At 42.7% G+C, this 27,276-nt stretch overlaps 2 protein-coding genes across 36 annotated transcripts in view; one reads left to right on the top strand and one right to left on the bottom strand.

Annotated features, from left to right (window-relative positions):
• LOC146568941 (microtubule-associated protein tau-like) overlaps positions 1-7,410 on the top strand; it is a 37,098-nt gene extending 29,688 nt beyond the window's left edge. For 28 of the 32 annotated variants that reach the window (XM_085285350.1, XM_085285360.1, XM_085285351.1 and 25 more), the window contains 4 exons: positions 200-292; positions 1,439-1,520; positions 2,023-2,129; positions 3,971-7,410. In XM_085285350.1, the coding sequence (XP_085141476.1) occupies positions 200-292; positions 1,439-1,520; positions 2,023-2,129; positions 3,971-4,168 (480 nt within the window). In that variant the 3' untranslated portion in view covers positions 4,169-7,410. Of the gene's footprint in view, positions 1-199; positions 293-1,438; positions 1,521-2,022; positions 2,130-3,371; positions 3,523-3,970 lie in introns of all 32 variants that reach the window. The other 4 variants (XM_085285345.1, XM_085285349.1, XM_085285348.1 and 1 more) reach the window with 2 other exon arrangements.
• A 2,082-nt stretch (positions 7,411-9,492) lies between these two features.
• The window catches only part of LOC146568942 (KAT8 regulatory NSL complex subunit 1-like), a 44,377-nt gene continuing 26,593 nt past the window's right edge, over positions 9,493-27,276 (bottom strand). For 3 of the 4 annotated variants that reach the window (XM_085285339.1, XM_085285340.1, XM_085285338.1), the window contains 13 exons: positions 22,828-22,969; positions 22,524-22,607; positions 20,703-20,812; positions 18,636-18,777; positions 16,720-16,885; positions 14,934-15,089; positions 14,051-14,269; positions 13,800-13,954; positions 12,147-12,271; positions 12,003-12,060; positions 11,557-11,669; positions 11,213-11,465; positions 9,493-11,105 (listed from right to left, as the gene is read on the bottom strand). In XM_085285339.1, the coding sequence (XP_085141465.1) occupies positions 10,887-11,105; positions 11,213-11,465; positions 11,557-11,669; positions 12,003-12,060; positions 12,147-12,271; positions 13,800-13,954; positions 14,051-14,269; positions 14,934-15,089; positions 16,720-16,885; positions 18,636-18,777; positions 20,703-20,812; positions 22,524-22,607; positions 22,828-22,969 (1,942 nt within the window). In that variant the 3' untranslated portion in view covers positions 9,493-10,886. The remainder of the gene's footprint in view (positions 11,106-11,212; positions 11,466-11,556; positions 11,670-12,002; positions 12,061-12,146; positions 12,272-13,799; positions 13,955-14,050; positions 14,270-14,933; positions 15,090-16,719; positions 16,886-18,635; positions 18,778-20,702; positions 20,813-22,523; positions 22,608-22,827; positions 22,970-27,276) is intronic. The other variant, XM_085285341.1, reaches the window with a different exon arrangement.

The following is a 27,276-nucleotide window of genomic DNA, read 5'->3' on the forward strand; positions in this document are numbered from 1 at the left end:
GATTGTAATGGCTTCAAAGCACCAGTGCGGCGATGTGGGGACATCTCCTCACGAGGGTTTCGGTCAGCTCTCACTCCCCCGAGCCTCAAACTCGTCCCTCCAACATCTAATCTTCCTCTCCAGTAATCGTCTTCATTCGCAGCTCTTTGCTTTCGCCGCCATAACTGTGTTTTTTCACCCCCATGTATCAACTTTCCAGGTGCAAATTCTCGATAAGAAGTTGGACTTGAGCAGTGTGCAGTCCCGGTGTGGCTCCAAAGATAATATAAAACATGTACCTGGTGGTGGCAATGTGAGTAGAGGTGTGCTTCCACTGAATGCATCCTCAGAAAGGAGCACAGATCCTCCCGTCTGTGTCCAGCCCTTCTGACCTCCCAAACGCTGACCTGTCAACTTCTCCCATTAACAGTTTTACTGAACTCGTGAACAGATCTGAGCATTTCATACTAGAACAGCACTAAACCGCCCTCCCAGTGCTTTTCTTTCACTGGTTTAGATGCTCTGTAGTTTCTAAATCAGAGTCTTCTTAGTTTAGTGGATCTACCGTGTTATGCAATGCTCTGCGTCTCACGTAAGCCCGATAACTCTGAGTCTTTGCCCTCAAATCTGTCCCTGAAGCCACACGCATGAATCCTGTTTGTGGACATTTTTATTTCCTAAAACCTTGATGTGAAGTGAACTAATTGTCCCCTCAAAGTGTCCCGATCGGGTAACAAAGAGCCCCGCTGTCCTCAGCTTCTCCACCAAACAGTGCCTGTTGTCATCCACGCTGAGGTGCCCTCAGCTCGCAGAGAGACTGAGCGCTCTGTGTTTGCAGACAAACAGCCAAGAGTGACATCATCTATCCATGCATGGTGATGCATGGCTGCTGAAATCTGGCTTTTATCAGTTAGTGCAGAAGATGGTCACTCGTTTTTCTGCACTGGGGTAAGGTCGCACCGCTCAGATTAAAACTTTAAGTGTTAATCCAGTGTGTTAGTCGGTGCTGTTAATCTGTGTTTCCTTCCATAACCCGGTTCCAGAAAGCAGGTTTTTATAGTCAAGTCTGTCGTAAATGTAAGGAGAAAGATGGAAATCACAGATTTATTATTAATACATATTTAAAAAATGATTGGTCATCGTGCAACAAGTGAAACCTTAAATTTAAAGACTCCACACAATCCCCCATAAATCATCATCTGATTTCATTGACTGACTGAGTCGCTCTTATCTAAAAACAAAGGTGTTGATTCACTAAAAGCTCCCACGTTTAGAGACAGCTCCAACGCGACTTTAAAGTACGACTCAGAGACCGTTAAACCTGCTTTCAGGAACAGTTTCACTAACAGGCCGGTTTTATAGGATCAGTTCCTCTGTGGCTGCATGCAGGGCGACTTCAGAGCTGCTGACTCTGCTGGTCTGCATTCAAACTCTGTTTGTGCCGTTTTTTTCCTCTCAGATTCAAATCGTGCACAAAAAGATCGATCTGAGCAACGTTACATCTAAGTGTGGCTCGAAGGACAACATTCGTCACAAGCCGGGTAAAACATTATTCCAACTTTCTGCTTAATTTTAGGTGACGAGCTTTTGTGAACAGAGTACATAACGACAATATAATTAGTAGCAGAAGTCTCCTCCACCTTCAGTGTAAATGCAATACCACACGTAGTAATTTATGTCCATGCCTCTGCTCTGAATACCATGAAAAGCATTAACCTAAGAAGCTGGGGTGGAGGTGGGTTGCAAAGCGGCTTGGAGAGCCGAACGGCAAACACTCAGTCTGCCTTTTTTATTTTCGGATGGGTGGGAACAGTCAGCTGGTCCCTGCTTGAAGGTCTCAGGCAGCTGTGATTATTTCAGTAAAACATTTTTTAATGATGGTTTTCTTAATATTAACAAAAACTGGTTAAACTTGTGTAGCTCTGATTGTTTGATTTTAAAAGCAGGAAATGTACTGATGCTGGTTCTTACACTAAGTACCAGTACAAGTTCTTCCACTTCTGTAATAATGGTGCTGCACTCAGATTATAATTTTTTTTTTAGGTGGTGGAAACATTGAGATCAAAAACGAGAAGCTGGAGTTTAAAGTTCAGTCCAAAGTGGGCTCTCTGGGCAACATCAGCCACATTCCTGGAGGCGGGCAGAAGAAGGTGAAGTAAAAATCCACCGACGCGCTCTCTGCAGGCTAAAAGCAAAACGCTCAGGGCACCGTGGCGCTTCGTCACAGTTCTGTATGGAGACCAATCCGTGCCAAGAAAAAAATCGGAAAACAAACATTTTGATCTTCACTACATTCAAATTTCTACAAGCTTTTCCTCTTATTCCTCTTAAAAGTTAAACATCAGATTTTTTGTATTTATTTGTTTACTGCTAATGCAGTTTAAGAGTAAGATAAAAAAAAAAACGAGACAAAATTTGCAGCTAAAAACTTCAAAAGCATCATATTTACTAATGAAAAAATAAATAAATAAAAATTCTAGAACTGAAAGTACATAGACAATATACACATATAATTAAAATTCAATTTAAATTAACTAAAGTTTGGCACCATTTGGCCTCAAGCATGTTTCAGTGCTCGGCTCTCTTCTTCGGAAAACCAGCTTTCAGCTCTTCTGCGTCTCTGTGGGTGAAACACACTCAGCAACACAGAAACAGCAAAACTAAAACCAGCGAGAACATTTCAGCTGATCTCTAACAGCCACGCTGACGTTCGTGAGGGTGTCACACACACAGCAGCTTTTAGAGCTTTTTTTTTCTTGGTTTTTCTGCTTTTTCCCTCCTTTGTTCAAGCTTCCATTTTCTTCATCCTGCTGATTTTCCCTTCATTTTAAAGTTTTCACTGTCGTTCTTGTCAAATTTCACTGTTGTGACAGCGTTTCGGGGTCACTGGAACTAAAAGTTTACAGGGGAAAAAAGGCAATTTAAAGAGATAAAGTTAGCAAAATTTATGTGAAAAAACTGGCAATGTATGAGAAAAACAGTGAATAATTTAATAATAATAAATTGGTTTGTTTCTTTCTTGTAATTTTATCACAATTTTCTCATATATTCATCAGATTTTTCTAATAAATTTCAGTTTTTCTAATTTTACCAATTTTCTCCTTTAAAATGTCTTTTTTAATCTCAGAAATTTTGTCTTTTTCTTGTAAAATAATTTTAAATTCTTCAAACTTTAAAATTCTGATTATATTCTCTGAATTTGACTCCTCCCCCAAGCTCCTCACATTTTTTTATTTGTATTTTTTTTTTTACCTTCAGCGGCCCTGAGACGCTGTGCTGCATTTTCTCATCAATTGTTTTGCTTTATTTTATTTATTTTTCATTTCTGTTGAAACCATCACGTGTATTTTTGTTGCATGCCTTTTTATTTCCTTGCTGGGGCTCCTCTGTAGAGGGAGAAGGGGAAAGACGGAGAGGGGAGCACCTCAGACAGCCCCTCGGTCCTCTCCCCCGCTGTCACCCCCCCTCAGTCACCTCCGACTGTCCCTTCAGCACCCATCACACCCATCCTGACGAACCCTCTCATAAAGATTGAGGACTCTTGTAAGTACCTACAAGCTGCTTCATCTCAGACTCTCAGACATGAGACATGACGTGGATAGTGCTGATTATGAGTTTTCAGGATCTGAGGCCTGTGCTGTGAAGCTAACCTAACATATCAGTCAGGCCAAGAGGTCATTCACACAGCCAGAAACCTCCTGCAACCGCTCTGCAACCATCAACCGGAGGTGGCTCGCTGGTTGCTGACCGGTTTCCTTTAACATTTAAAGAAATGTTATGAACATGGAAGCTGTAAACGTCTTTATTTCTGTTGCATGCATGCAAACAGTACCTCATGTGCACACACTTTTGAGTAAACAGCTGAGGGCGAATCATAACGCAGGAAATTAAAAGATTACGTAGTGCAGGACTATCATTAGTCCTTAAAAATCAGAAAAATCCAGGCCATGGCTGATCTGATGTCTGACCTTCACCTCCGATCTCGCCACAGATTGAGAGCCACAAACTGAACTTCCGCGAGACAGCCAAGGCCCGCACTGACCACGGCGCCGAGATCGTCTCCTTGGAAGACTCCCCTCACCAGCTCAGCACCGTGTCCTCCTCTGGCAGCATCAACATGACCGACTCTCCACAGCTCTCCACGCTGGCTGACCAGGTGTCCGCCTCCCTGGCCAAACAAGGCTTGTGAACGCGCTCGCCGCACTCCCCGCCTCGACCGCACGACCACGTAGAGGAGTTGTGATGCCTTCCTCGTTACTTTCACAGGACTTTTATTTGATTTTTTTAGCTGCCCGTCACTGTTTATCCTCCACTAACCTTTGAATCTCGTCGAGGCGTTGCTATTAGAGGTCTTAAAAAAGAAAACAGATTAACCAGTAGGCCAACATGTATTGAATATCTCTCTGTGGTCTTTGATCTCTACACTTAATTTGAACCTTTTGTAAGTGTCCCTTTAAGAGTTAAAGCACCCCAGCAGAGCGAAATCCTCCCTCTGAGGATCTCCGTACATATCCCGCTAAATCGTCTAAGACTCGGTTTCCCGTCACATTGACTGTGAACCCTTTTAGAAGTGTATCTTATCAGCGTCACCTTTGACGGGTGTCCCCTGATTCTTTTTTTTATTTATTTATTTTTTGATAAAAAAAACAGAACCTTGAAGATGGAGGTTAATGCAGACTGTTTGTGGGACGGGGGTGGGGGTCCGTTTGCGCTAAAGCAGAGGGATCAGATACAGGGTCCGGTGAAGTGGGCGGAGGAACAGTTAGAAGGAAAAAGTAGCAAATATTTCTCGTCAAGGCAGAAAAGAAAAAGCTTTCAGACCTCACTGCTGTCTTTGCTTTGTGTAGTCCTGACATGTGCTGCACCTCGAGCTACTGCAGGAGACTGCGGGGTGGGAGGGGGCAGAAGTGAGACCGCAGAGACAACAGCGACTGATCGCGTCGCCTTCACGCGACTTTTTACGGGACGCGCCGAGCTCAGATGTTCGTTCAGAGCCGCGAGATCGAGAAGAAAGAGAGAAATTACACTTAACGGAGGGTTGAGAGAGGCCTTTACCAACGGCAGCTGTGCTGTTTAACTCTTCCCTGCTTAATAGGAGAAACATGGCCGAGTGAGGGTGATCTTGTTCTAACGGCCATTGAAACATTTGTTAACCGATAAATACACTGAAGCATCAGGATTTTGTAGTTTCTTATAAAGTAGCTGGCTCGTTGTTGTGGCGACGATACGGTAAAGCTGTGCTGTCTGCTGCGACCCGCAGCTGCTGAGACCTCGTTACAGCCTGGTGGCACTTTCACGGGTTCAAACTTCCACTGCAGACGTGAGCAGCACGCTGGGGAATATTTCACCTTAAATATGGAAGTTAAAGGGCCCGGTCACGTGTTGTAAGAACACTAAAGCTAAATAAGGAAAAATTTAAAAAACAAAATGTCAACATTTCTTCTTCGGTTTTTATTTGACTTATTTAAGCTGGTTTTTGTTCCCCGCTGTTTCCTGTTCTCTGTGTGAGTCGTTCGGCTCAGAATGATCAATTATCTGAGCTCGGTGACGAAGCGAGGGGCTGCTGCCTCTCCGCGGTCTCATTTCTGACGCTCTCCCTGCGTCGTAGGTGAGGGAGGGGCAGGGGAGCGTTACCTGGATTTAAAAAATACAGAAAAAAGACGAAGTGAAGAGCTAGAGTAGAGACTTTGTGTTGGGCACAGTTTTATAATCGTACTCTGTGGATATATGACATGTATTTGATATGAAGAAACATTTGTATCGTGCCTGCTACTGTCAGTGTTCTTTTTTTTTACTGCTTTGTGTAAATGCGCTACAGCTTGAGGAGGGAAAATTAACCTTAAAGTGACATTTTCATAGCTAAACTGCGAGGAGGAGGCTGAGAACAGTATTTATGCACTTACAGGTAGGTAGACTAAAGTTTTCACAGCGGTGACACAAACACTGAAAACGGCTGTTTTACTGTTAATGGATCGTTTGTACGGAGAAGATTGTGAGTGTTGCACGGCAGGCGGACGGTGAAGACCTCCTTAGGCAGTCTGTATCCAACACACATGCACCTGAAACACAGGACTGATCAGATGGCCGTGTTTCTCGCTCCCTGCAAAGTAGTAAAAGTGCACTTCGTGGCAAAAGTTTGTGGACGCATGAGAGCTTATCTGCTGCAGATTTTTAGCAGTAGTCCAAAAGTCACGAGTGAGGCTTGATGAGCGTCACAGGAAGTGTTTGGTGGGCCAGAGGAGACCTGAACGCCACAGCACACAGTGGTCCCAGATAACAAAAAGAAACCTCACACTTGGGCCGGATATTACTTGCCATTTGGGTTTTGGTACTTTCTCGGATTCATTTGATGAGTCGTTACATTTAACTATGACTCAGTGTTTAATTAACTTTTAGAAAATGTGTCTAAATTCTCAGTAAATTCTGACCAAAGGCCAGAACAGGAATATTTAGAGGAGGTGATTATTTCACTGCCTTCATGGTGCTTTAGCCACAGGTGCATCATTTGGCCCTAACAACCAACACTTATTTCCACTGTGAGGTTGTTGTTTGAACATGGAGGCAGCCTCAAGTGGCCATCAGAGGAACTGCAGTTTTTGGCACTGGGAAAAAACCCGTCAAAGTTAAAGGATAGATAGACCTTCCTTTAAGCAGCAAAAGTGCCCGAGTATCAGATTAAAATATGATCCCTTTTAAATGGTTGAGCCAGACAGGTGCGTCCACTTACTTTTGTCCACGCGGTGCATATGTGGTCACGTTTTTGTTGTGTTCTCCAGCTGGAGCCAGGTTAAGACGTTCCCCTGCAAACAAACCCAGTTCATGTGCTCAGAGACGTCCCGATGTGGCCCCCCCGCTGATTCATTACTCGCATTAAAATGAGTGAAACAGCTTCTTGCATGCAGCTCATGTAAGAGACAGCCGTCTGCTTGTTGCCCCCCTTTCACAAAGCGATCTCTCTGTATATCCTGTTTATATTTGCTCTGGAACTGGACGGATGTACCAATTCTTTTTTTTTTTTGTATAAAAAAATGTGCAATTAAGGGTCAAAAGGTCACCGACTTTGCTGTAAGGTTTCCTAAACGAGCAAGCACACGAAAAGCTTGCAACATTATCTGCATGCTAAACCCTCTTTAGTTCCAGTTCCACGCTCGTCTCTGCGTGCAGGACGGACGCGAGCACCCAGGGACGGGAGCCGATCTCCGAGAGGTTTCCACAGTAACAAAACTCGTCACCTTCTTTCGTTTTTGTTTTCCTCTCTTCGGGGTTACTTCTGACGCTGTACAGTTGTGGAAATGTGATTGTTCTCGTTATTGTGCATTTTCTCAATAACTGGTTTATGATGATTCTTGTTGCTGTATATGTGTATTTGAAAATAAATGCTATGAAGTCACCGTGGTGGTGAAGGAGTGCAAAAAAATCACTCCCAGATCAGACGGGACTCATTCATCTGTTTCCAGCGGAATTCAAATATTTATGTTATTTGGTGCTTTACATTTTCTTTACAGTAACGATGTGTTTTACTGCATTTATGAAATATAAAACATAAGAGAAACTTTTTCCTTTTTATTTATACGAGCAAAATGCAACAGCTGTGAAAAAGAGGGGGAAAATTTATTAGTGTGTAAAAGCTGAAACGGTCACTGTAATAAAAAAAAAAATCACTTTTAATTTAAAGAATAAAAATGATTAAGCTAATAATTTAGAAATTACTTTTAAAAGGCCTGTTTCAGTCTTATTTTATCCAGAGTTCAGTATGAGGTCGTCCTCTTAGTGCAGCTGCACAACAATCAACCCTGGGAAACTGCAGACAACAATTATATCGATATTCACTAATAAACGTAAAAGTCACAATCTGTCCAAATTATTCTGTTCTTTAATATTATCAGCAAAGCAGCAGGGAGCCCTCAGCAGTCACTGGAGGCCAACACTGGCACTTAAGCAGTGAATAAAGGTAAAACCTGCTTTGATTTTATTTCTGAAGCAGCTGTATACTTTGATGTAATACCACTTTGCACCACAAGATGGAGCACTGTGTGTGAACTTTCTCAGGCTCTAGAAGGTGGAGGTTTTTTTTAAAATTATGATTAATTGTTTTTAAAATTGCAGGCTTACGTTTTTTAAATAAGGTAAGTGATCTACTTTAAAATGTCAGCCTGGTGAACGATTAGACTTTAGAGGACGCGAGCAGCAGCAAACATCTGGAAACATTAAAATGCACCTACTGGTGAAATGCTGCCCTCTGGTGGTGAATGTTTTCATTCACACGTTGAAACAAAAAGCACCTTTAAGTTGTCAGCGATAAGAAAATAGCAGTGCTATAGCTATAGGTTTATGCTTTTTTCTTTAGTGTTCGCTTTATTTTTAATTTCTTTCAGTTCAAAGTTCACAGCAGGCATCATAAAAACAGCCAAGTTTGAATAAACAGCCACAAGTTCTGTTAACAATTTCATCAAGTAAGGTTTTGTTTTTAAAGCCCAAAATACTTTTATAAATGTTTTAGCCAACCAAAAAGTTTTCACACTCAGTTTTAAACTGTAGTAACAGGTCAAAGGTCACCCATGTCAAAACAATGTTACTTAGTGCCAGGTTAGCACACTTATGGACATCATTCAGCTGAAATGAAGCTTTCTGAGCCGGCAGTCTGAGGATTGGTGCAGCGGTCACAACAGGAAGGTCGCTCTCGTCTCAGAGCCGCCAGGTGGCGTTTCAGTTTCGTCCCACAATCCAGGTCTAACTGCAGATTGTAGGTGTGTGTACAAACAAGACTTCTAGTTGTACTTTTAAAGCAGCAGCTTTCTCCTCAGGCTGCTGACAGCAGGTCAGTCCTCATGTTTTATTCTCTTCCTGACATAATCCCTGAGGATAACTGGGTCTTCTTCTGGAGCTTTCTCTGGTGAGGCAGACACATTAACCAGTAAACTGTTTAAACCAGTCACCTCTCCACTGAAAGAAGTTGTGGCATTGAAACTCCTTTCAGCTGTTTAATCTAGAGTTTCACACCCTGAAAGAAGAGTCGCTCCATTTCCTGTTAACCTGCTCAAAGCGCTGCTGATTTTTCCAGCAGATGCCTCAACTCCCCATTTAATCACTGCCTGGGTGCCCGTGAGCCCGGGCGTACGTTCAACCCCAGCTGTGAACCTTTCACACCTCTGACAAAGTAAGTCAGAATTAAAACTCCTCGCTTCATAGTAAGAAAATCTTACTTTCTACATAAACCATTCATGTTACTGCGTTCTGATTGGTCGGTTATGGATTTAAAACAGGACACTTCAGTGAGGATGACACTTCCAGACGCAGCAGGTGGAGGTGGTGGTGTAATCAGGACGCTGATCACAGTTGTTTCACTTCATCAAATCTGACAGTAAAAATGTAGATTTCTGGCTCGTTCAGGACCACCTATGAAAAGTCTGCATTCAAACACCCGGAGCCAGAGGACAATCGCAGCGCTACACCTGCGAGAGGCGAGCGGTGACATCACACAGGTTAAAATGAGCTGAGAGCAGGACCACGGCACCAAGTTAAACATAAATGTTTTAATGGTACTATTTACAAAAAAAGAAAAAACAATTCAGCTTTTTGATTAGGTTATAACTGCTGCAACAATCAAACAGGTACATCGACATCTCGCTTAACTACAAAAAAAGAAAAAAACAAACAGTGACTGAATGGCTGCGGGATAAAAAGGTGTAAAATGAAAAACCATAGATTTTTTTTGCATAGCAATTAGTTACTTTAAGGTGGAGGGAGGAGGAGTGTGTGAGGTTATATGGAGGATGTGGTGAAAATAAAATCCGGTCTGAGTGTGACGTTCGATCGATCGATCGGTCGGTCGGAGGGGGCAGCAGAAGATTTTTTTCCCTTGGAGAACCTGAGCTCAGGGCGGCTTCAGCTGAGAGCTGCTACATGTGAAATGTGAGAGGAGGGAGGGCGGGGTTTGTTTGCCGCGCTGCGATTTGACGTTTCCATTTCCTCTTTTCTTTTTTTAAATTAAGTGGACGCCTTTGTGCCGTCGGGATCGGACGCAAGCGTGTTTGCTGACATGCAGCGGCGGCGCTTTGAGGGGTAAGTGCTTTAAAAAGAAAAAGAAAAAAAAACACTAATAAAAAACAAACTTAAAAACGCCGCGTCTGTTTGTGCTGCCCTGTGAAGCTGAACTGAAAACAGAGGCAGCGGCGGGAGATCAAAAAAGGAATGATTTACTATTAAAAGGAACGCACAAAAAAGAAGAGGATGAGTCAGAACAGAACGAGAGAAAAACTAACAAAAAACACGTCAGGAATGAAAAAACAAACATAATGAAGCAAACCAGACTTGGCAGTTTAAAGAAGTGCTCTGGTGAGTTCAGGCGACCTCTAGTGGAAGGAGGGGGAACCACATCTCAAATGTATCAGTTTTATTTGGATGAGGAAGGTCTGAGGGGGCGGAGGAAGAGGAAGGGCTGATTTTTTTTCTCCTTTTTTTTATTGTTTTATTTGTCACTCCACTAAAAATGTACATGGGAATTACAAGCAAACTAGTCAATAAAAACAAAAACAAAAAAAACCCTTTGGCCATATTTTTGAGGAGTCCGCTACATAGTGCGCTACGAGTGTACACGCGACGTATGAAACACCACTAAGCCCCCATGTACATTGTTTAGCCTACTACAGAAATTTTTTTGTAACGTGTTGTTTTTATACTTTTTTTTTTTTAAACATTTATCTTTTTTTTTTTTTTTCTTTCGTGTGACAAAAAACAAGTGTCGGGAAAGGCTTCTATCTCCGTAATGTTCACTAAAAACTGTGAAAGTATTAGACTGATGTTTGAATATCAAACAACAGGAACCCATTTAATGTTATTCTGCGCTGAGGTTCTGCTTGTTAATGCCAGAGAGGAGCTGTGTGGGTGTGTGGGGGGGGGGCCCTCATTCATCGGTGGGTGGAGGACTTGTGTTTTAGGGCGCCGCCACTGTTCTCGTCGTCAAGGGGCGGCTCTGCGTCATCCGAATCGAGGCGTCCGTAGGCCATCGCTCGGCAACCTGAGATGCTGCGCATCCTGGGCCTGACTTGGTGGTCGCTCTCAGACTCGGGCTCTGGGGCCGGGTCTTCGGGCAGGGGGAAGCACCGGCGTTCCCACGGCGCCACCGTCTGGGGGGGGGGGGGGGGGGGGGGGGGGGGAAATGCGGGTGTTAAAAACGAATGAAAGTTTCAGACGCTTCACAGGCTGACTGATCCTCAGGGGTGGAGCTACGTACCCGCTCTTCGAAGGTGAAGTCTGGCGTGGAGCACCGCGTGTCCTCACTGGACAGGAGCCGGTGGGAGTCCCTCGAGCAGGGCGTGTGGGGGTTGGAGGCGGTGTCGGGGCTGGCGGGACTCATGGGCGACGGCACGTAGCTGTAGTCATGCAGCATTGGGCAGTGGCCCGGGTCGGGGGACGCGGGCTGAGGGGTGGGCGGGTTGGTCCCGCACAGCAGAGGTGTGGTGCGCCCGTCCACGGACTTGTACGACCTGAGGAAGAAACGGAGGAGTTGTCAATGTCACGGCTGCCGCGTGACAACAAACGCGAGGCGCTTACTGAGGCGTATGATGCTGCTCTTACCTGCTGCCCCGCCTCTTAGCAGGAGCCAGGGCCCTCCAAGTCCAGCGAGTGCGCTCCTGGTCCTCATAGGCCTGATGGAGCTGAATGAAAGCTGCGTCTGACAGGTCCTCCACCTGCAGAAACATCGCATGTCATCAGGACCCCCAAAACTCGTTTGCTTCAGTTTAATCATCAAACACTCTGAGAGAAAGCAGTTTGACCATCTGAGCTCGAACAACGACGCTGAGATGTTTTTATAACTTTTAATGTCACGCTAAGAATTTGAAAGAAGAGTTTTTAGGTTTTCAAAGCCTTCATGATTGCTTCACAGGTTAAAATGTACGAGTCAGATCCGACCACCAGGTGTCACTGTTCGCTCAGCAGCTCAGGATCTCCTGAACGGATCCTAACATCCCAGCTTAACACGTGAAATCTGATAAATACCACAGATGAGGTGGTTCTCTCACCTCGCGTTCGTTCTCCTCCTCGGTTATGGGCTGCGAGAAGGCGTCCACACACCGCCAGCTTTAGAAAACAAGACAAAAACGTGTGAGTGCAGGGAACCAGCAGCCACAGCAGAGTGGTATTTTTCCATGCAGGTATCGGTTTACCTGGGCGTGAGAATCTCTTTGTACTGAAGCTTCTCCACGCGGGTGGTGGCAGCCACAGACATGGGGATTACTATGTTGTTGATGTCGAAGGAGCTTTCACCTCGCCTCCTCTTGATTGGCTGCTGCTGGAGAACAAAGGAGGAGTGTAAACAAGCGAGACTTTACACAGAAGTCTGCAAACAATAACGACTCGACCGGCTCCGACACACTTTCAGCTCAAACGCTCTCACAGCCTGCAGGGAGGATGACACGTGTCATCATGTTAATCCAAAAGATGAAGGTTAATAGAAACTGAGGTCATCATGAGCTCACTTCACAAACACATTTGGATATTTACAATTTACAGGTTTCCTCCTTAATCCAAGGAGACTTTGTTTAATAAATGTTGTCCGTCCATGTTGGTGTAAAAGACCAGCAGGCAACAATTACACGCTCATGTTTTAGGGTGAGTGTGCAAATGAGCTGAAGATGCCCTGCAGGTCACAATCAGTTGGTCGAGTCTGCAGCATTTAACCATTTCTAGGTCCAAATACTCCTTCAGCTCCCGAAAAACAAACCGAGGCAAAACCGAGCGCTCCAGATTTATCCAGCTCCAAGAAAATCACCAGATGAACTTTAATATCCGTGAAAAAGAGGCTTTACGAGGTTTAGAGACTCAACTTTGGATGTAAATGAAGACAAAACATCATTGACTTGTAACAAGTTTGTGAAGATGAGTACATGCAATTCAATACAAGCACAAAAAAGACGTAGGACGAGTTAAATTGCTTCCAAAAGTTCACACGGCAGGAAGAAGACGCTGAAAGCAGACTGAACTTCAGCCGTGAGAACCTCTGGAGTGAGCCCATCCACAGCAGCAGGTTAATCAGTAAAATGCTGCTTCATGGTTTCAGATTACTCGCTAAGAAGTCCTGAAGCTAAGCTAAGCATCCACACAGACAGCCTGATTCTGAAGTGTGAAAATAATGAATTAAAATAAAGTAAAATTATTAAAATAATAATGATGAAAATGAGAGAAAAAAGCAAAAACAAAAACAAGCCCAGACAGCGCAGCACGTTAAAGCGCTCCGACCACGAACGGGGTCACAGATCACGAGTTACAGAGCGGATACGGCAGCAGCTGGCGCAACGAGTCTGCCGAGTGTTTTTGTTTCCTGCTGCTTTTTCTGCTCCAGCAACCACAAAAAAGTTTCAGCTCGAGTTTAACGTCTGAACCTCCACCCAGCGACAAACACTGTGTGATGAGTGTTTATCGAGGGAGTGTTCTTCTCACACCGAGCCTCAACTTTTACTTTTGTTCGCATTAATGGCGCCAAAAACGCATCAGACAGTGACGCTCGCAGCTTGTTTGCATGCTGCCGCCGCAGAAGTCTCAGTTTGTTTCCCGTCTTCCTCACTACAGCACAGCTTTCCCACACACACCCCGTCTAAGACTTTCCCTGGAACACATTTTTTTAATGCTGTGCTTGTCATCTTGTGTCATGTGAAACCATCAGATTTCCACGCAGCTACTGAAATAAATGAATGTCATTAATAAAATATATGACTGCAGTAAAGCCTGCTTAAAAAAAACACAGCAAGCATTTTTAAAAACCCCGGACTGATGATTTGAATCATCCAAATAAGGTGTGAGATCTGGGGTGGCGTCCTTACAGGCGTGCTCGGGACACTCTGGCTGCTCAGGCCCAGCGGCACAGAGTTCTCTGAAGATGTGGACAGCTGGCGTGTTAGGGGGCTGTGCAGGGACGAGTGCATGTTGGCTAGAGTCGTGCAGGGGGTGCTCGAGTCCATGAAGAGCTTGGGGGAGGCTGGAAGAAAGAAAGAAAGAAAGAAAGGAAAAGTCAGGCGGGTTCACTGATGGGACCTCAGATTAAAGCAGTCCCTGCTGCAGACGTGTAACTCACAGTCCGCTCTCTCCAGCGAGTGCTCCCTTATTCTCTTGCGGCTGTAGTTCTTGTCGTACGGCCCTAACGGGGTCGAGATGGCCTGCAGCCGCTCTGTCTTGCACACAGCCTGGCCCTCCAGCCTGGCCGCGTTCATCACGCCGCTGCTGCCGCCGCCGCCTCCGCCAACGCTGCTGTCAACTGTCCTCGACTTCTCAGCGCTTCTCTTGTGGCCCAATCCTGCAACACCAGGAGTACATCAGGTTACTGTCATATATGTCACAGGTTAGGACAACTGACGGCGCTTCCACAGTCATGGACGTTTACATTACACATTAAAACAAACATGTTCAGATAATAAAAATTTACTCCAAGACTTTTGTTGAGTTTAAAAATCCACTGCCTGAAGTTTTTAGTTGGCTTATGTTCATATGTCAGATATTAAATCTTCACGTGTGAGATGGTGGAATTAGTAAATGCGTATTTTCTCCTCTAGGATAACAACCAATCAACAGCTGCTCTGTTCTCAGCTGAGTGGATATGACATCGAGATCGGGCCTTCTCAGAAGGCAGATTCTTTTCTGAGAAGCGTCTCATGCGTGAAATTAGGAAATACGGCAGCTACCAGGACAGAGTGAACTGTGAAACCTACACAGCTGGAATTAAGCAGAAACCTGACCTGAACAACAATCACACTGTGTCCCAATAATGTGCTGACTTTAAAAATGACATTTCGTAACATCGTACATTTGTACACATTTGTCTGTTTCTTCACGTCTTATATTTATTTTGAATGTGAGAGGTCGTATTTAAGTCTGGGTGATGTGATCTCAGAGGCGTCGCTGTGCTCGTGTGCTGCCGTCAAATGGCAGAAAGCTGCCGCTCGGACAGCTCCCATACTTACTGACTGCCATGAGCGAGTTGGTGAACTTGTGCTTCTCTTTGGATGAGGAGAGCTTGTGTTTGAGGGAGAGCTTCTTCAGTGGTTTGCTCCTCTCCAGTGACTTGGTCTGCCACTGGCTCTTCATCACCTGCTGCAGGCGCAGACCTATACAAACGTCTGAGGAAGACAGCGGCAGAGGAAACGAGACTCAGAAAAATCAACTTCCTGAAGAAAATTTTATGCTTTCCCTCATATTCTGTCAAATACGTTCTTGTTATGGTGACGGAGGTTCACGTTAAACACGGTGAAACTTTCAAATTAACGAGGTCAGCATACGAGATAAATGCTGACTCAGTCTCGGGCAGTTTTTTTTCTACACTTGGCTCTTCTCAGGCACACATCTCGACCTTCCAGATGTTTCCAAGGGGCAGCCAATCAGGAGCTTACTTTTTTCACACAGGAGGACAAACTGAGGGCACTTCTGTAACTACACTCACATTACCCCCACCAGGGGGCAAAGTTTTCCGTGGATGTGTTAAAACTCAAATGTAATGAGGGTTAAGTGTTGAGCGTTTTTAGGCAAATTGAGGTTCAGATGAGCACATAGTAGCATAAACTGATATTACATCACAGTGCAGCCCAACTTCAGCTAATAAATATATTCCCTCAGGGTTTTTTTTGTTTGTTTTTTTAACCCCAGAGGGAATATCCACTACTGAAGCACTACTACTAGAACAAGAACGCAGCAGTAACGCACATACAGGCTGCCAGACACCATTAAGCAACAAGAACAGGAGAAGAAAGCGCTGTAGCTACCAGGGATCAGACTGGTAAGGTCTGTATGGAGCTGTGACATTGCATGCTGCTGTACTCACAGGAGAAAAAACACAAATATCTGCCACAAATATAGCATTTCAAGTAGTCTGGGGTGGAGGGTGGGTGAAATTATCATCCTTAATATGAATCATGCCAAGTCCAAGAATACAAAAGACATATTCCTAAAATTAGTGCTATAAACTCTTGAAGAGTTTTCTGCAGTTTAGTGATTCACATGAAACAAGCCTCAGAGCAGCGGTCCAAATGTTCACTAATAACCTTTAAAGTCACCTCCAAAATGTTCCCCCTTTGTTTTAGTGTAAACAAATTTAGGTGCCCAGTGAAAATTACATCCATGAGACACCCTGAAATAGCTTAAGAAAAAACAAAATGATTAAACAGTGAAAAGAAAACACGACATCACATCTCCTCTGGGCTCAGAGTTTCAGAAATAACCCAGTTAAATTACAGGAAAACAGACGAGCAGCCCACAACCCAGACTTAAGACAATTACACTTTTCCCCCCTGTATAATTAAAAAATAAAACTTATTTCCTGTCATTTATTGGTTTGTTGGTTACACATTTTATTTATCGTTAAGAGCAAAAATAGAACACTAAACTGCCTGAAAAGTTTTGCCCTCCCTCTGGGAGCAAATCAGACGTCCTGATAGGCTGAATCTGGCACCAGGCTGTGTGCTTTACACTGCAACCTTAGATAATCTATTCTGTGAGCTTCAGCCAAACCTACTGCTTCATTTGTCCGTGTCGTGTAAAACTGTTCATGTTTTGATTTGCAGTAAAGTCAGAAATTCCTGTCTTCATTTATGTGAGTTCCTTGCTGCGCAGAGAGAGAGAAGACTCTAAATGACTAAATATGTTCAGCAGAACTTCCTGCTGAGCTCACAGCCACGCCTTGTTTGTCTTCCCCTCTGAATGTAAAGGAGGAAATGGCTGCGTAAACTCAAGCTCCGCTCTGAGACCAGCACTGACCGTCGGGGAAGGAGAGGATGGGGTGGACGCCAAGATCCAGCCTTGACAGGCGCTCCAGGGTGGGCAGCTCGTACTGAGGGTCCTCTCTGGGGGTGGGCCAGCCACCGCACATCACACAGGTGGGGTTAACCCTGCAGTTACACTGGATGCAGCTGCTCCTCGGGGCCTGCCAGGAGGACAAACGAGAGCGGTTGCAAATCATTCACAGCCAAGCTGTGATTATTAATAATTCAGCGGCTTCACTGACACGGCCGTTAAACACTTATTGAGTGAGTCATGCCAGAAAATGTTCTGCTCTTTAGAGCCGCTGACGTCATGCTCCGTGTGCCTGCTTTATGTCTATTCCCCCCATTTTTAAAATTACTCTATTATTAGTTCTGCTGGTACTTTACTGAAACTTTCTCTTTTAATAGATACAAAAACAGAACAGACTGCACCCGCTCCTTAAGCTCCTTGTTGAATTTTATCTAGATTTTCTTCTTTTCCATTGACCTTTTGTATTTTATTCTATTTTTTTCCTATTTAGCTGTGCCATTTTTTTTTCATACTGAGCCATTTCAGTTTGTGTTCCACTCTATTTAAGCCATGTTGTGTTTAATGAGTTTGGTCCTCCTACTAGAACCCCCCCCATATAATCAGACAATACCTATTAGAATTTGTAAATCACTGGTGTTCAAAAGTTCCTCTGCAGAAAATGTCCTCCATCTCATCTGAGATATCAGCTCCTATTTTGATTATGTTTTGCTAGATGAACGCGCGTGGACGTATCTGACACCGGTTTAGTTCGCTGTACTTCGTCCCACAGAAATAATCAGTGTTTCCTCCTCACTACTGAAACCAACCATATTATTACACACTAATATAGTACATTTAAATCTCTTTCAGCACACTCTTTAAAGAAGCTGTGGTAGTGCCTCAAGTTTCTATGCTATGATTTAGGGAGTTTCCTGGTGTAAAATCAGGTGGTCTCTGAGCCACTTGGTTTCACTTTTGCCTTGTGATGTGCTCCATGATGAACAGATCATCACCAAACTATCCTGAATCAGTGGAAGACGATGAGTCCACAAAGTGATCAACCTGGGGCTTCGATAAGGAGGGAACATAAACCAATCAGGTCAACACTGTAAATACTGACACTCTGTAAACATAAAAGTGGGGTTATTTATAACTAATCATGAAATGATTAAGATTATTTTTCACTACATCATAAAAACATGTTAAAAAAGAGAAGCTGTTTTAGAGGCACAGCATTTTAAAACGACAGCTGTGAACGATTTGGATTTTATAATGTAAATAGTTGTTTAATGTAAAAGATGCATTAAGCTTCTTATGTCCTGCTGAACTGATAGGATTTTCTCTCTTTCTGAATCATGTGGTTCACCATGCTTTGATTTGAAGGACCTTTTTGTTGTTTCTTTGAAAGTCTGTTTTTTTTCCTTTTTAAAAATATTGTTTATAAAAACAAGCAGGAGAAATATGACTGCATAATTGTAGTAGTAGTAGTATTTTTCAGTTTAAAAGCCTCAACACATTTAGAGACTTAAAGTCACACTCAGTCTCCCAGAGAGTGGGAAGGGGTGTAAACAATTAGAGAAACGTTTCTATTCCCCCCTCAACTAAAACTTGTGAGTCGTCACATGGGGCCATTACTACCCTTTGTTGTTCGACTCTGAATAAAGATGCCCTACTTTCCCCATCTCTCGTTTACTCAGTTATTAGGTCACGCACCAGCCGAAGAGTGAAGCCTAAAACACTAGGCGCTGTCTAACAAAAAGCCCTTTCACTGCTCTTAAATGTGCGAAACTGAACATTCAGCATGTTCGCGCCGTTTCCACAAAGACTCCTTCACACGCGTGTGCCCTTGCAGCTTCTTTCAAGTGAAACTCAAGAATAATCACACAGAGCAGAAAACTCACCTTGCCGTTAAGGTTGGGCACAGTGTTGGGCTGAATGAGTCGCCGCCGGCGGCAGCTGATTAGCGGCCGCGTACGTGCAGCCACGCATGTGCTGTCGTAGGCCGACGGCTGCTGATGCTTGGCGTCTGTGCTCTCTGCCATCCTACAACACGGAGAGAAGATTTAGCACCTGTTAAAAGCTGGCGTGCTCGTAGCTGTGAGTGCATCTCATTAGCTTAAAACTCATCAATGTGACTTTAGCTGCCAGATGTGCTACACCTCAGAGATAGCAGACTGTACTAGCAGCTGTACAGTCTGTATGATACAGTGCCCAAAGTATTATAAACTTTGCAAAACAAAAAACTGCAAATATTTAAAAAAAAAAAAATTAAAAAAATCGAAATCACTGAGCACATCAAGCATCCTAAACTCTGGATTCAGGCTTCAAGATAATAACAAGACATGTGAGCTGACCCTATGTGACAGGATTACAAATAACCATCTGTGAGGACATTTTCACACTCTTTCTTGTGTTTGGAACAATACTTAATCTAATGTATTATAGAGTCTGAATATTTCAGGATGTAACTTCAACAGTTTCCACACACAAACATTGGACACACAATTCAATACATTGTCCTATGACACCTTTTTATTATAATTAATTAAAGTCAACTGGTGCCCTTTCAGAAACCTTAGCATGAACCTACACAATAAAAATTTACCTTGGGATGCGGTTGTAGCACCATACGAGTGGGTTGAAATTTGGTGCATTTTCAGAGCAAATCAATTCTACACCCACTCCAAGTGACTCTAACCCACAGGTTCAGGAGCAAAACTGCACCAATTTTAATGTCTATGATGTAGAGGCACATAAACAAGCGTTCGCTACAGAAAACTTTATCCAAAATACACTTTTCACAGGTCAGTATGTGATAGGAGATTTCTTTTGTGTTAACAGAGCTTAAATGTAATTTTCAGGGCTGACAATTTCTTGTAAATATCACATTTACTTGAAAAAGAGGAAACTCCGATTCACCCATCGACGTTTAAAGAGCCTGTATTTAGCAAATTATTCACAGCATGAAGGTAAAATTCTGTACTGCTTCATTAAAATCCACTGAAGTCATTACTGAAAGTAAAGCCGATTCTGTCAGGTGGCTTCCTATTTGGTTACCGTAATTTTAAAAAGAATGACTTATTCTCATATGGCACTAACAACAGGAGATGGCCTGCTTTAGAAACCTTCATCAGCAATGAGGAAGCTGCCTGAGCACAGCGTGTAGGAGGCTGAGCTCACACGATTATTACTCACTTCATTCTCACAGAGGTCATTACAGTTAATTAAAATGAAACTAAAACCAAAACCAGGTGAAAAACAACCTATGCACACTTACAAAAACAAATGTTATGTAGATTTTTGTACAGAAGTTCACTGACACATATCTACAGGACTGTGTCCACTGACTGCGTGAAATGAAAAAAAAAAAAACTGAAACTAATAATCAAAACCGAAACGGAGAAAATCATCCTGAAAACTAAACACAACAGAAACAAAAATAAACTAAATAAAAATCCCTGATTCAAACACGGGTGCAGTTCAACAAACTTTGCACTATTGAGCTGGAGGTTAAAGACTGTTTCGTGTCTCATCAGGCGGCATCTAGCAGCTACACTTTCACATTTGCTAAGAAAAAAATGAGTTCAGGGAAGCTGATGTTTAGAAGATGTGCCAGTTTTTTTTTTAAAAAATGCAGTATTAAGACTACAATAAAACAAAAGTCACAGACAAAGCTTTGTCCATAGTGGATATTGTGATTGCGTGAAAAGCACATGAGACAAATATTATAGTTGGGTCCATTTATTACCACAGCAAAACACCACTATGCAAAGATGACTAACGTGGATGTTTTTCCAGCTGAAATGTCTGCTGTGAAAAAGGTTAATTACTTTTCTACTAATCACTCCAGCTAAAAATCAGCATCTCTCTAACTGCAAATCCAAACGAAGGACTCCCCTCTCGCGTTTCCTGGAAAGGCAGCGAGCCTTTCCGAGAACTCAAAATGAGGTAATCATTAGCAGCTGTACCTGCTGAGGACGCCGTTGACTGGCTGCCCGTTTTGACCTTTCCAAGGGCCCGGCTCTGTGCTGCTGATATGGGCGGTGCCCGTGTGCTCCAGACGTTCTGAACCGGCGTCCTGCATCGACAGATAAGACCAAAACCAGTTAGACTACACCTCGTGTTAACTGGCAGGCTGACCACGCTGAACACTCAGGCAGCCGGCGGTATTTCAGGAAACTGCATTAGAGACAAACTAAATCATCTTGGTCCTGTGGCCTTGAATTATTCAGTCCAGATTTGGGCTAAGGCCTTCACTCTCCCAAGGCTTAAACCATCAAGATAAAAAACCTGAAGCACTTTTTCCGCAAGCTTTTACACAAGTGAACAGTTTCATGATTCCAGTCAACCTTGTCTCATTTCACAAACATCTGCTCCACATTTCTCTATCATTTCAACTCAATAGCTGAGCGTGTGTTAATTTGTACTTTACGTCTTTGCAACATTTTGATATTTTTATTTTAAACAGTTTTTTAAAAGCTTGTGTTAAATATGTCAAGTATAATGAAACGTGCTACTATAAACAACTGCCATTTATATAGCAGCTTTGCTATCAAATCGGATTACCTTAAAGACAGAAAAACATTTAATTTAATGAGGTTCAACATGCAGTAGAGCAAATGTACACCGCTGCAATGGGAGGCTGCACAGCTGCAGCTGAACAGACATAAACAATTTAAACACCCAGACAGGCCGACTCATCAAGAGAAATTATTTGGATCTGAGGGTTAGGGAGCTTTTTTTCCTTTCTAAACTGCTTTGATTCGGTCAGACCTGAGGAACAGATAAGAACACAATTTCCCGTGAACACTTACCATTTCATTTCCACCTGTGTGAAAACAAACAAGCTCAATATTTCAGTCATTCTCAGGGATAGACTAAAGCAGAGCTGCTTATATTTACCCACTAACACAGCATCCGAAGATCAAAGTGCTGAATAAAGGCTACAACTAATATTCATTCATTAATATTTATTTATCTTTACATTATACACTTGAGCCAAGAATGAATGGGGTTATTAATAAGAATTGATGAAGGCTAAAGATTTTATCTTGCACCATTTTCTATTTGTTGGAAGAACAAGAAGAAAATTTTGTAACCTTACTGCTGTCTAATTTTGTTTTTGTATTCTTCCCTTTGTATTCACAAAAACTGATCTGAGGCTCGCCTCTTACATAAATCTTTAAACTCATCTTCATTCAAAAATAATCCCTTTGTTAAGCTTTCAGTTCATCTCGGTTCATCCTCCGTCTTAAACAGTTTCAACTTATTCTGATTAGTTGTGCATCTCAAAAATAAGGTTTGGACAGTTGGTGGGTGGAGCTTGTGCAACTTGCAGCCAGAGCTGTGTACCTGAGATGATGGGATCAGCCTTGCTAAGTAAGAAAAGGGGGGCTATGAAAACCGTGTCAGCGGTTGTATTTTAATGCAGGCAAAATGTTTTTCTAAATCAAAAGAATATAAAAATAGTAAAAATTGCCATTTTAACTGAAAACAGTCTGTCTAATCTATCCAAGATAGCGGCTGGGTTGATTAAAGACAACCTCTGTCTTGAACTGTTTACTGCTTTATCGACTGACTCACAGGGATTACTCGTGCATACAGTGACCTCATTTTTTTAAATGTTTGTCCTATTTCATGTGACCATGTACAAATGCAATAATACATGTGACAGAAATTATGTAAAAACAATAAAAAGGTCAACAAAAAGAATAAAAACAATGGTTTTAAGCCACTAGCAGCTACTGTTCTATTAAAAAGACAATTTTTAAAGAAACAAATCTGTTTACCTGAGTGTTTACAGGCTCTGCTTTTACTTCTGTCCCACCTGCAAGCACCCCACTTGGCGAAACACCTCCCAGCTCTACTGAGCCCTGAGAAATCGAGAGATGAGAGTTATACTTTCAATTCAAAGATAAAGAAATTAATACAAGTTAAAATGCATCACAGAGCTTCTTCATCCTACAGTGTCAGTGGAAATACACATAAAAGGACTCTTTTCTGATTTTATTACACTTGATGGAAGATTTTTCTGCACATCAGAGAAAAAAAAACTAAAATGCACAGACGTGTCTAATAAATGGAAGGACCGACCTTGCTGGCGCGGATCTGTCTGTAAATGTCCGTCTGCTGCCGGATGCGGTACTCCAAGTCCGAGATGTGGGCCTGGAGCCAGTTCCAGTGGCTGATGATGGCAGCTCTCTCCACGGTGTAGCGGCTCTCTGCTCGCTTCCATCTGCAGGGGGGGGGTGACACGAGTGTTTAAGTTATGGTCAACAGAAGATACTCTGGGTGATAGTGATTTATGTCACGTGTGTCCAGATCAAATCTACTCTTCACTACTTTAGGTTCTATTTATTTGAGCCAAACCAGCTGTAGCAATGGTTTGAATTCCACAGACACATTGAACTAGACAGACAGGCACACCTAAAAAAAAAAAAGCCAACGGGCTAATACAGAATACAACAAAAAGGAAGGTTTATGCTGCAGGCAGACAATCTGAACTGAGGCATCAGGACCTCTGATGGATTTCGATCCACCAGTCTGAGGAGATGAGCCAGGCAAAAAAAACCCAGTGAAAACTAAAACCACGTTCTTATAAGCTTCCTTTTATGTGATGCTGTATCTCTCACCATTTTTTCATCTCCCTTTTAGGACTCTATCATATAAATAAAGTTCTTATTTACTACTACATCTTTACTGCGAGTAAATGCCCTGTGTTAGCCATGTGTCTTAAATGTGCTGTTATTTTGGTGTTTAAATTCACACATATGCACAAAGATAAGGAACAACCAATAGCAAGGAAGAGTCTCGAAGCTGATGCACTGAAAAGAGTCAAATCAAAGTACGGAGGAGCTGAGGGGGGTTTCAAAAGGCTGCAATGTACAAGTAGTTTTTTTTTTTTGTTTTTTTTAAGTACTTTGTTTTTAATGAAACTTTCTACACACCTTGTTAAGCCTTACAAACATATGTGCAAGATCAAAGTTAAAGATTAATCATTGTGCTTTGATTGCAAGGTCTAATTCAGGCTTGTGAAACAAGCGAGTTGCTTTCATGGTCTTATCTTGTTCAATTGTCCTTAGGTTGGACTGGGGTGGGGGACAAAAACAAACTAATTTCTTTTCACAAAGGTCAAATTAAATAGAAACACCAATGAAAAACAACTTTATATCCAAGGCTGTAATTTTAAATAAAAAGGACTAAACAGCCTATGAAGTGAAACAACATATTTATCTCACTGAGATTAATTACTCATCCTGTCCACTCAACTGAATTGTGGTGAACTTCAAACTCACATAATCTTTATTTATTGAGCTTTCTCATGTAAAAATCCCCCAACCTCACACCAGGAAACAACTTGATAAGCAGCATGTTTTATTATTGCAGTTTGATGTTCATAGGTCACATGTAGGTTTTAACACAGCCAGCTGATGAAGGCTCAAAACATATCAACAGACTATTGTGTGAAAAAGAAAACACACCTAATTTACTGAAACTGTGGGACAGTATTATTTTCTTTTATAAAGGATGTTTCAGTGTACACTCTGCTACTAAAGGAGGTAATAAAGGAAGCACTGAAGCACCCTTCCTTAGCATTTAAGGAATTCAAACAGCTTTTATTGTGTCTGCCACACAGACACCTCCAGGTCATTTCAATCAGCAACCTTCATAAGAAAAAACGACCAGTCGGCATCAGCCCTCATCTCGCTGGGACCCAGTGTGGACTTTAGTGAAGCTCCACTTATTTATGCAACTGGTCTTCAACTACAGTTATTAGTCTGTTCCCAGTTTATATAAGTACTTTCCGGTGTTTTACTGAACTATTATTAAACACTAAAATTGATTATTTGGAGCATTTCCGCTGTCAGACTGCAGAGGTCAGTGAATCAGCGTTATAGCAGAGCTCCCAGCAGTGGCAGCTGCAGGCAGCCTGGAAAAGCATTAGAGTCAAAAAATAACATGATTAGGCATGCATTATAAATATGTGGAGAAATTAAAAATTAAAGAAAAAAAGAACTGGGGGTTTCCACTGCAGGGGTATGCTCTGTGAGAAAGGAACGAGTGCCAGCTGAGAGCAGGGTACTCCATTTTACCAGTATGACACACAGAATGGCCATTTCAAAGGCAGACATGAGAGGAAAATGTCTGCTCCTGCACAGTGCGGAAGCAACCACAGAGGGCGCCATTTCTTCCAAAGACAGGGCCGCAGAGGCTGTGGATGAACAATGAAGGTAATGACTCAGATAGCAGACAAAGATAGACCTTGCACTCCCTCTTTTTCCTCTCTTCCCCACACACCCTAACCTGTTTTCAATTTCCAGAGCCTCCACCAGGGCAGAGGTAGATGGGAGAGAAAGACAAGGGAGATGGGAAGGGTCGCTCTGGCAGTCTGGAGAGGAACAGACAGGCCTTAAAAGCAAATCTACAGGGCACAGGGTGCAGGAGGGGGGTGGGGCTGGGTGCAGACGCTGGAATAACCAATAATCCAACCAAGAATCCCGCCTTACTGAGGTGCTGAGCAGAAACAGAGCTCCTCTGGCAGATGACGTCCATCACGGAGCCGATCAGTGCAATCAGAGACATTCCGATTTCTTCCTTGACACATCTGCTAGTCTTATGTCCCCGTTCACTACGACATAGTATGGAGGACAATGCTGTAAATACAGCTGCAGTGTTTCCTGCTGGCACTACTTCCTGTTGCTGTTACACACACACACACACACACACACACACACACACACACACACACACACACACGATCAGTTCCATTTAGTCCCTTTGAATTAGAAGTATCAAACATGAGACCCAGGACCTAAAGCCAGCTCACCAAAGGGTCCAAATTCAGCCTACTTGATGTCCAACTGCAGTAAAGGTACTGACTGACATTCTGGAGAGTCTTGCACGCAAGTACAATTGGTCCTCTTATAATCATTAAAATAATTTGTCTGTCTTGCTTTACTTAGCACAAGCATCAAGTTATATGCACTTAAGGTAAAGAGGGGTGTGTCAAACTGCCACGTCATTTCCTACGGTATTTCTGAGCCACGTGAAAGTTCAGCAACTATTACACAACATAAAAATCTGTTAGAAACTGCAACCAAATAAATTTTAAACATTCTTCAACTGTGACAATCTAAAGTCAAAATCTTGTTTTTAAGCTCTGAGCAAAGGACATCACAGCTAGTAGATGAGCCTGATATGTAATGTATGTAAAAGAGAGGCCTCTCACATACAGTTTTTAAACAGCCCTAATAAAAGAACATTTCCTCCAGATATTTTCTGTACTCAAGAATTCAAGAGGGCACACAAGCGCTGTTAAATATAATAATAATAATAATAATAATAATAATAATAATAATAATAATGATGGGTGACTTATCCAACCCTTTATTCTTCTAGTGTCTGTAACTTTGAAAATATTGATAGCATGAAAGTAAAATTTGGTATGTGTTCATTAAATATGGTTATTATACAAAGATCAGCAGTCACATAAAGACAGCCAAACCACCAAGGCGAGTGAGGATACATCAGCTCCTTAAAAGCAGAAGCAAAACATCACAGACATGATAAGGAAAGGCTGAACGGGAATGAAGAGCTTTAGTCCTTAGGACACCTCATCAGCACTGACAGACAATATCCCAGGTAAGTTAAAATAATCCACTCTGAAAGTGCAGAACAACCTAAAATCAGATAACAGAAGAGAAGCAGCAAGAGCTTCAGCTGCAGTTTACAAAAGCACAAACAGAGCGATCATTACAAGTCCAATGACCTCAATCACCAGGGTGACTGAGGAGGTTGAGAAAGAGGAGGGGTCAGTTAGAAAGAACCCACTACTATCACCCATTCTTTCTCCCAACGAGGAGCTCCTCCCCTCCTCTCTAATCAGGACAAATTTTCCTCCCCCCTCAACTCCCACATACACACACAAAGTGCCAGCAGCAGCCGGTTCGGTGGCCGTTTTCTGGCTGTCAGCAGATTCTCCATTGTGGTGCTTCTCTGGATGCAGCACATATGTCGTCTATAACATAGTGACCCCTTCAAAAACCACCATAATCGCTCAGTAACGCTGCCTCTCAGTAAAGCTCTCTCTCAAAAACCAGCAGGTCCTGATATCCCATCCGCTGGACACATGACGCTGCCTCATGTGAAAACAACCAGTTTTCCTATGGATGTTAATCAGGGGTGCAACAACCCGACATGTGGACCAGACAATGGTCCAATCTTTACTCAAAAAGGCTAGACCTGATATTCAGATTTGATGTGCAGTAGTTTGGTAACAAAACGATGAGCAGTGCATAGGGATTTCTCACCTGCTAGTAAGGATGAACCAACCTGATATCTTAATCAGATGTTAGTATCCTGATCAGATATTGGTGAACTCAACATACTGACCTAATGGCTGATCTGTTTAATTCCTTTCCACAATGCACTTTTATCTCATCATGAGGTAAGAGCAGCTAGCACAAGCGTTGCATAGAGGATGCCAACAAATGGGAGAGGGAAAAAAATGCTTATCATACATGATGTGGTATAAATTGCTTA

This window comes from Mchenga conophoros, linkage group LG8 (genome assembly GCF_057382185.1).
Source record: "Mchenga conophoros isolate Kocher_MC1m ecotype Shallow Benthic linkage group LG8, M_conophoros_male_GT1.1, whole genome shotgun sequence".
NCBI lineage: Eukaryota > Metazoa > Chordata > Actinopteri > Cichliformes > Cichlidae > Mchenga > Mchenga conophoros.